This window comes from Anolis carolinensis, unplaced genomic scaffold (assembly GCF_035594765.1).
Source record: "Anolis carolinensis isolate JA03-04 unplaced genomic scaffold, rAnoCar3.1.pri scaffold_10, whole genome shotgun sequence".
Taxonomy (NCBI): Eukaryota; Metazoa; Chordata; class Lepidosauria; order Squamata; family Dactyloidae; genus Anolis; species Anolis carolinensis.
The window spans coordinates 4,582,925-4,592,906 of NW_026943821.1; the positions used below are offsets into that span (position 1 = coordinate 4,582,925).

The 9,982-nt window shown below is 41.0% G+C and overlaps 1 protein-coding gene across 1 annotated transcript; it reads left to right on the forward strand.

Moving 5' to 3' along the window:
• The first annotated feature begins 1,063 nt into the window (after window positions 1–1,063).
• On the forward strand, window positions 1,064–9,454 carry LOC100566712 (ras-related protein ORAB-1). Its single transcript, XM_003228371.4, has 7 exons — window positions 1,064–1,465; window positions 2,701–2,818; window positions 3,990–4,062; window positions 4,916–5,011; window positions 5,766–5,861; window positions 6,134–6,265; window positions 7,000–9,454. Exons 2-7 carry the CDS (start codon window positions 2,796–2,798, stop codon window positions 7,216–7,218), a joined length of 639 nt encoding a protein of 212 aa, XP_003228419.2. The 5' UTR covers window positions 1,064–1,465; window positions 2,701–2,795; the 3' UTR covers window positions 7,219–9,454.
• Window positions 9,455–9,982: the final 528 nt, after the last annotated feature.

Below are 9,982 nucleotides of genomic sequence, written 5' to 3' on the forward strand. Positions count from 1 at the left end.
TCTCCCGGATGGGACTCAGGGCGGTTTACAGTCATAAAAGAAAACACAAACATTACATAACAACATAATACACTTTATTAAACAAAGTAAAAGAATACAATTATAACAATAAATCACATTTACATGACCAGATCAAGGGGACAGGAACCATAAAACCAATATATTAAAATGTATCATTTAGGCTAGGGAAATCTTGTGCAATATATTCAGGCCCAGAAATTGGTGGTAGTCCAATGTAATTACTCAAAAACCTGCCGACACCACCAGGTCTTCAGTTCCTTACGGAAATTGGATAATGTAGGGGATTGCCTGATCTCTTTTGGCAGTGCATTCCAGAGCCGGGGGGCCACTGCCGAGAAGGCTCGTTCCCTCGTCCCCACCAGCCGCACTTGAGACGGTGGTGGGAGCGTGAGAAAAGCCTCCCCAGAAGATCTCAAGGTCCGCACTGGCTCATAGGAGGAGATGCGATCACGGAGATAGGTAGGGCCCGAGCCGTGTAGGGCTTTATAGGTCAAAACCTGCACTTTGAATTGGGCCCGGCAGTTTATCGGCAGCCAGTGGAGCTGCTTTAATAGGGGCATTGTGTGCTCCCTATAGCCGGCTCCCATTAGAAATCTTCTAGAACATGGCCATACAGCCTGGAAAACATACAACCCTGTGACCCTGCCTATGAAAGCCTTTGACAACACATTGACAGAGCTTGTGTCATTCTTCTGCTTTCTATATACACAAAACAAATGTGGTTTGCAATCACCCTCAAACATGCACTGAAATCCCACCCCTTTAGGAACCAGAGGAAGATAACCCACCATCAGGTGAGCCTTATCATGTGCTGCCTATTCACTTCCTGCCTCCTTCATGGTCCTTTACACATACCCTGCAAGCCCACTGTCACCTCCACCAGCCCTCCCTTTCTCTTGCAGGGACCCTCCCTCCTGCTTTGCGGATCCCTCCCTCCTTCCCTTCTGCAAGATGAAAGACGCCAGCAGGCCAATCCCCTCCCTCCTGGCCAATCCTCTGCATCATCAGGTGATGTCATCTCCAACCGCTGGCCAATGGCCGAGCCCTCAGCTGGGAGCATCTTTGCTGCAAGACAGAAAAGGGCTGGGGAGTGAGGGAGGGAGGAGGAAAACAGCTGCTGGGGGGAAATCTGGGGAAGGGGAGGCGGCAGGGTGGGGAGATCCTTTGTTTCTTCCCCATCATGGTGCTTTGGGATCCAATGCGGCCTCTCCTCAGGCACAGCTAAACTTGGAACCATAGACCTTGGGGTCCACAGACAGGGGATGCTACTCCAAGAGATTAATAGGGCTATTTCTTTGACAGCAGGGGATGGTCCAGGTTGCCCCTCTACTTGCATGGGACCTCATCCATCATCTTTCCTTAGTTCGCAGCAGATACCCTGAAGAAGAGGGTCCGGTCTCCGCCAGATTCTTTGGAGAAGGACACTTTGTCTGTCCTCAAAAAGGTAACACCACCTCTCTTTTCCACCTCCAAATCCCCCCCCTCTCTTTCTCTCTCTTTTTGCTGAAGCATGCACAAAAATAAGGATGGGAGGAAGACCGGAAGGAGATAAAGATTACTTCCTTTCCAATAGGGATGTTTGGAAAGGAAGCAGGATGAAGTGGAAGACATTTTACTGCATTGCTATTAGCTGGGGCGGGGGCAGGATTGTCAAAGGTGTAAGGGAACTGTATGGATGAGATGCTACACCTGCCTTCAGGAGACATTCTATTTTAAAACATTGCCGCCGCCCCCTCTCCAGGATTCCTCTCCAGGATTCTGGAGAGGAAAGGCAGTAGGGTCTGATTCTAAAAGTCTTTTTGCAGCTGTGGTATTGTCTAAAGTTTGTGAGTAGGCTCCCATTTTTGAAGAATCCAGACTCCCTTCAAGTCAGTCCATGTTTCCAAAAGTTAAAAATATCAAGGAGTAAGTCTGGATTTGAATGTGTGATAAGCACCTGCTAGTCTCTGCCAGAAAAAACACTACAATCTAGTGACAACTTTGGGCAGCATTTAAACCAAACTACTTTGACAGCTTTTCCTTTTTGTAGAGAAGCTTCCTCAGGAAATGTAATTTTTTGAAAGGGCAGTGGGGATGGCTACTGATTTTTGCAAGAGAGTTCTCAGCACCTGACTACAATTTCCAGGATCCATTGAGGAAGCCATGACAGTTAAATGATTATAAAACCGTTACGTCTGTTGTGGAAAGAAGCCCTGAGAAACCGCTAGTTTACAGTGAACAGCTGGTTCTACAGGAATGAAATCCTATTTCACTGAGATACAGAGAGTGGGCCGGAAAGAAGCCTAATTCCAGCCAAGGGATAAAGGATTGTTGAAATGTACTGACAATTAGGATAGGACCATTTAGCAAGTTGAAAGTATTGGTTGTAGTTTATTTAGCCATGTGCTACTTTGTAAAATTAAGATATTCTCTATATTCATAAATTACATTGCACTTGTGTTTTTGCCTTTATGAACAGCCCACATCCAATATAGAGCTTTGAGCATCTTGTTCTGTCTGTGTAAAAAGAGAACGCTTTCCAACTCTCAAATTGGGGACATCCTTTATAATACAGAACAACTGCCAGGCCTATAAGGGATGTGTTTTCTGATCCTAAAATAAGAGGTATCCCTTATTATAAGGAAAAGCTGACAATCTGCTTTAAACATTCTGTACACAAGTATTCTCTTTCTCCAAAAGGCAAACTGAATCCAGAGAACTGCAAGATCCTATCCCAGTTCTTTTCCTTGACTTGAAATAGCAGGACACCTTTTTCTGCATGTCTGCCTGTCAGGATGTCAACCATCAGCCCTGAATAGTGAGTATCAAGCCATAGGGGGAGAAGCCTTGTTGGTAAGGATGATTTACATCAGGGGTCCCCAAACTAAGGCCCGGGGGCCACATGTGGCCCTCCAAGGTCATTTACCTGGCCCCCGCCCTCAGTTTTATAATAAAATATATTGTATAATAATATAATGTAATACAATATAACACTAATAATATTACAGTATAGTGGTATAGTTCAATATAGTAATATATAATGCTAATAGTGTGCTATGCTAATAATATAATATATTGTATGTACATATAATTTGTAAGCCACTCTGAGTCCCCTTTGGGGTGAGAAGGGTGTGATACAAATGTAGTAAATAAATATAGTAAATAAATAAATAATAAATTTTAGTCTTAGGCTTGCCCATAGTCTGAAATGACTTGAAGGCACACAACAACAACAACAATCCTAATTAACTTGACTATTTCATTGGCCTGAAGCAGGCCCACACTTCCCATTGAAATCCTGATAAATGTATGTTGGTTAAAATTGTTTTCATTTTTAAATATTGTATTACTCTTTCATTGTTCTTTCATTGTTCTTGTTGTTGTTTTTGCACTACAAATAAGACATGTGCAGTGTGCATCGGAATTTATTTGTATTTTTTTTCAAATGATAATTTGGCCCTTTAACAGTCTGAAGGATTGTGGACTGGCCCTCTGCTTAAAAAGTTTGGGGACCCCTGATTTACATTGATAGAAGGAGGTGATGCTGAGCAAACGAGATTTTCACCAGTGCATTCACTTTCAAGACCTATCTAGATAGGCTCTGAGTTTTGTATGCCTGTACAAACTTTTATATAGAACCAGTGGCTTCTCAAAGTTTTTTGTCTATCATTATTAGCCACCAAGTTGGCTTCAATGGCACCCATTGAGTTGCTGCCAGCAGATTTTGCAAAACCAGGGCAACCTTGGCTCCTGCATCTTTAATGTAGTCTTTCTTTTTTCTTGCTGCCTTTCACTTTATCAAGCATTGCCATCTTTTCCAGTGAATCATATAATTTCATATGAGCAAAGTACGACAGCCTCAGTTTAGTCATACCTATTATCCATAACTGAATTCTATCCCTCTCCTCCTAAGGAAAGTAAAAAAGGTCCAATAAACTAGACCACTTCAGTTGCTCAGTTTTTTTTTCTCTTTCCTTCTTCCACAACAGTGACTATTTGTTTAAGCTGCTTCTGATCGGTGATTCTGGAGTTGGGAAATCGTGCCTTCTGCTCCGTTTTGCAGTAAGTGCTCACTGTACAGAATTCAGTTGGCTTCTAATCACTCAAATAATCTCCTCTCTTAAAGGGGTTTTAGAAGCCAAAAGCTCTGCCCTAACCCCCTCAACGGAGCCTGTCCCCTTGGGTGCACTGCAGAGAATACCCTTCCGTTGCCAATATTGAAGACATGTTCAACTGACAATCTGGTCAGCATCTGTATGTGGAATAGACATCAGAGAGCAAGTGGAATCTTAGGCCTAAATCCAACTAATAGTCTCAATTACTGTACAGGTATATTTCAACTAACATAGCCTCTGACAAAGATGTGTATTCTTAAGAATTATTTTTATAGTTCAATTGAACCAGGTTCTGAAACGCAAGTCAATATTTGCTTAAATTCCACTCATTCAAGGTGTTTATTCTAGCTGGAACTAGAAATTGGATTTGGACTTGAGAACTGTCTCCAGGACAATACGTCACATGAGTATTTCACCTCAAGAGTGGTACAGTTGAGTCTCACTTATCCAAGCCTCGCTTATCCAAGTTTCTGGATTATCCAAGCCATTTTTGTAGTCAATGTTTTCAATATATTGTGATATTTTGTTGCTAAATTCGTAAATACAGTAATTACAACATAACATTACTGCATATTGAACTGCTTTTTCTGTCAAATTTGTTGTATAACATGATGTTTTAGTGCTTAATTTGTAAAATCATAACATAATTTGATGTTTAATAGGCTGTTCCTTAATCCCTCCTTATTATCCAACATATTCGCTTATCCAAGCTTCTGCAGGCCGGTTTAGTTTGGATAAGTGAGACTCTATTTTCATAGTAGAGTAGTACTACTTACATGCTTTTCTCTCTTCTTCTCTAGGATGACACCTATACAGACAGCTACATAAGCACCATTGGCGTCGATTTCAAAATCCGAACAATTGAGTTGGAAGGAAGGACAATTAAGCTGCAAATTGTGAGTACACCATATCTCTATCCATTTTCTGGAAAGAAAAACCTATTAGCTGGATGGAAAGGATATAGGCTCCAAGTCCTCTAGCTCCAGCAGCTGAATGGATTACAAAATCTCAACAGGTGTGGCCTTTCTTATCTCACCTAACAAAACGCATCAGGATCTGGCAGAATCACCTGAGTTTTCCTTGACTGTGAAATCAATTGGATTGGCCATAAATTAGTAGGCAACCTAAAGACACATACACATTCTTGCTGAGCAGCTAAGACAAACAGAGGATCTACATTCTTATTTAACATTAGCCTTAATTACGTATCACAGCACAACAGCAAGCATCAGTAGGGAAAACCATCCAGTTTCAGCAAAATTCATAGAAAAGAGGTTGTGTTTAAGCTGTGGATGCATCTAAAGACTAAAAAAAGGAAGGCCCCAAGCATCAGCAGTTTGAAGGAAGAGGATTAATTTGGATAACAAGAACTGCTCTACCTTATTACATACTCATTATAATTTTATAATTTATAATTTATATCACAGTGGGAGGTCTGGATAAGAACTAATTTCACACTGATTTTTTTTTTGTTTTTACTTTTCTTTGTAGTTCTGGGGGGATATTGGGAGAAGGGGAAGTTGCTATTTATGTTGGATAGTTTGCTTTGAAATAAAATAAAATGATAATTTAAATAAAATAAAATACCTCTTTCAACTCTGCCCACCAGAATGCATCCCTGACCAGAACCATGTTTTGCTTTCTCCCCAGTGGGACACAGCGGGGCAGGAGCGCTTCCGAACAATCACGTCCAGCTATTACCGAGGCGCACATGGCATCATCATTGTGTATGATGTGACAGACCAGGTGAGAGACCCAGTCCTCCATTCAAAGAAAGTAGAAGAACCTTCCTGCCAATTCTTTTGTGGCAAATGTGATCCTCACAGCAAGGGAGTATGCATGTATCAAGGCAAACCAGCTGCAATCAGTAACTAATCTGGGAGCATCCCTAAAGCAAGCAAAATGAAAAACCTCCAGAAAAAGTCATTGACATAAAGTGCAATGATAGGTACTATTGTGAATGGTTTTAAAACTAGAGAATCACAAGTAGTTTTCACAGACCTACCTCTATTTTCCAGGATTCATTCAACAATATGCACCTCTGGATGGAGGAGATCAACCGCTATGCCAGCGAGAATGTGAACAAGTTGATTGTAGGAAATAAGAGCGACCTCACAAGCAAGAAAGCAGTGGACTACACAACAGCCAAGGTACGCACCTAGGGAACATCACACATCACGTGCTGTGAAATCACTACCATTAGCAGCCTGCAGAGGCCCAAGAGCTTTAATTCCTTCATAAATGGAAAATGTATATTAGTAATAACAAATTTACAAAATGGTTAACACAAGTCATTTCATTGCTACAATGTGAATCATCAAGCTACTCATATTGATAATCTTATTAACCTTGTATATTTTATACACTTATGGAGCAATAAGGGTCTTTGGATAATAATAAAATGTTGTTGTTGATAGAACATTAAAATGTATTTGATTAAAATTTCCATGAGTGTAGTATGGCTCTAAGGTTCACGTCTGCAAATGTTGACCATAGATTAGTGCTGAAGAACTGAGAGATTCCTAGAAAGCTACTGCATCAAAAGCTGAAAAAGGAAGCTATCTTTGATCAGTGTAATTTACCAAAGGTGGAAGTCACCTTATTCCCATATTCAACTTAATTCATTGGGAAATGAAAACAACAATTGTTAGATATTCTGGCATTAATGCAAAGCATAAATTGCCACTGACCATGTGCAAATCTTAAAACAACACATCCAGTAGCAAATTTTCAACAAACCATCTGAGTAGTACAGTGTTTAACACATGTACATTTTCAAACACCTTTGGTTTGCAGCACAGTAAATACATCTCTCTCCCTTTTAACAAGAACAATGCCTATTACTGTGTTTTCATTATTTGGTCTCTCATTTCCCTGCATTCAGGAATATGCGGACTCCCTCGGGGTGCCCTTCCTAGAAACCAGTGCAAAAAATGCCACCAATGTCGAACAGGCATTTCTCACTATGGCCGCAGAGATCAAGAACCGAGTGAGCAGCGGTCCCACTCAGAATGACAGCCACAAGCCCAACCTCCACATTCAGAGTGGGCCCCTGAGGCAAGAAGGAGCCGGCCAAGAAGATGGAGGGGGAGGCTGCTGCTAAAGGAGCCCAACCAGGATCGATACGTGTGGAAGGTTTGGAGAATGTGTGGGTGCTGGGGTCAGTTCCCTTTGGGTCTGCGTATGCTAAAGGCACCCAGACTTTCCCTATTCTTCATATGCACAATAGGACTTCTGTTGGCAAAGCAGCCTTTGATTCCTTTATCTCATTTTTATGACCTTGGAGCCATAATATCTGTCCCTGCCCAGCTGATACCTTCTTGCTAGCTGCCACATCCTGTACAATCCTCCGATACAAAGCTCTTGTCCATCGACTGGGACATGAATTCAGCACTATGCCGTCCCACAGAGGCCAAAGGGAGGATCAAGAGTTCCAAAAGAAAAAGCAGAGAAGGGGAAAAGATTTTTATACAAGGTTAATTCCTTTAGAACTGTATTATGATTTCCTGATTTTTCTGCCTTCAAAACATGCACATTCAGCATTGTGAGCATGCACGCAACACCACTTCACATTGGCTATTAACCATCATGTCCTTTTCGAACTTTCACCCCAAATCAGCCTCTTATTTCAGTGTGGAGGGTTTTCAGAGTAATATAAACAACAGATTTTTTTTCTCTCTTATCCCTCTGGCTATTACGTGTACATTGCTATCTGGTGCTTCTAAGGACAAAACTGCATTCTAAACATACATTAACTTTCCTAAGTGTTAGGAATTCTAATTTGGTGAAGGTCCAGAGAAATTTCTACTCTCTCGCTTCAGCTTCCTTTGTCTCTCATTGCAAAGAATTGCAGATCCCCAATTCCCTAAAAGAGAAAAGGAAAAACTATTTAATTGGTATTAGAGCATTATGACAAATGAGGCTTTTCTAAATGGAACATTTTGCACAGTGAACCATGTTAACGTGTACCTGGCCCTGGGTCCTTTAACAGAAAATTTAGTATCACAGGCAAAAAAAAAAAAAATAGCATGGAAAGAATAGGTTCCTTTACACCACAAAAAGAAAGCACCATTCAACGTGTTTCAGCAAACAGTTTAACATTCACAATACGTATGCATGAAATGAATTGGTGAGGTGAGCCTTCCATAAATGGACAAAAAGAATTTAAATTTCTAGAGGCCAGCTGTAGACTTCTTTCAAAATGTGTGCAGGGATGACTATTGCTTTCTTCAGCTTCCATCCATTTCTGTGGCCAAACCTACTAACTGGTAGGGCAGGGAGCAGCTAATGAGGCAGTTTTATCTGCTCTTTCCTTTGCTCTCTATTCTACTGTTCAAATGTGGTCAGTTACAGACTCTGAAGGTTGCTCCCGTTTACCTTACTAGTTTTAGGCAGTGACACACCGCTCCAGTTGGACCCAAGGGAATAGAATCCCACTCCTTGAAGCTCAACCTTTATTGCAGCATTTACTGCAAACAGGCTGCAAAAACCAAAGTCTGTGCTTTTCCAGCCATCCCAAATCCCAGGCACTTCTGGTTCCAATCATTTTGGATAAACTGTATTGGTTATAGAAGTCTATACAGTGTGGGAGAACTGGGACTCTGATAGCATTAACACCCAAAGTGTTATCTATAAATGATCCTGTATAAGTCAACCTCAAATATAAGTCAAGAGCAGGTTTGGGCACCTATATTACAGATTTTGCTATAAATTAATGATAAAACCATCCTTATAGCAACCCTAGAAACTTTATACAACTTGCAATGAAAGGGGTCAATGTTCTAGAATAGAGTTTCTCAATCTCTGCTCCTCCAGATGTTTTGAATTTCAGCTCTCACAATTCCTAACAGCTGGTAAGCTAGGTGGGATTTCTGGCAGCAGAAGTCTAAAACACCTGGAGAATGGTTTGAGAAACACTGTTCTAGAATGACTCTCATGAAACGCTGGTGCACATTCTTTGGACTCCCCTGCTAGTCTGGAGAGAGAGAAAAAAAAACAACAACATGACCAGGGCCTAGAGTTCCAGATGAGCCAGGTCCGCGGACTTTACCTTTAAGACTGTCAACCAGTCCCTTTTTACACTGAGCTATCACAATACAACTTCTGCATGACTTACATTTTAGACTACACAGGCAAATACTTTTTTTAAAAGGAAGGCAGGCTGTGTATATGGTTTGTGTTTTTCTTAACAATTCCATGATTTATGTCTCATTGCATAGTTCCAGAAAACCCTGCAATAATGGATCCTTTCCTCGTGCACTCATCTATCCTAAACTTCCCTTTCCATACTTTGTCTGTCAACACTAACTCATAAACAATAAACCATTTCTGTCCTCTTGGCTCTGAATTATATGAGGTTATTTCCCCAACCCAAAAAGAAAGGGTTGAGATACGATTGCCAGTATGTTTGTGTGTCTAAGTAAGTGAGAATGCCCTGATAGGAGTTCCAAGCCAAAGGCATTTGCTTCCTGAAACAAAGGATAAGATGGCACTCCTTTTCCTTTCTGCTGACAAAAGCTGATCTGGCAGCTGAGTCTAATATTGATAAAGGTCTGAATTTTTAACCTTGCAGTTGAGGATTCAAATCTCTGCCTTGGACACCTACCAGGTGACTTTGAAGAAGTGAAGGTGCATCTGTATGATAACATTCATACAATTTTACACCACTTTCATTGCCAAGACACATTGCTATGGAATTATGGGTGTTGTAGTTTTTCAAGGTCTTTAGCCTTCTCTGTCACAGAATGCTGGTGCCTCACCAAACTATAAAATCCAATGATTCCACCACACTGAGCCATGAAGTTCAAGTGATGTCAAACTGCATTAATTCCATCATTTAGATCAGTGGTTACCAACCTTTTTTTGAC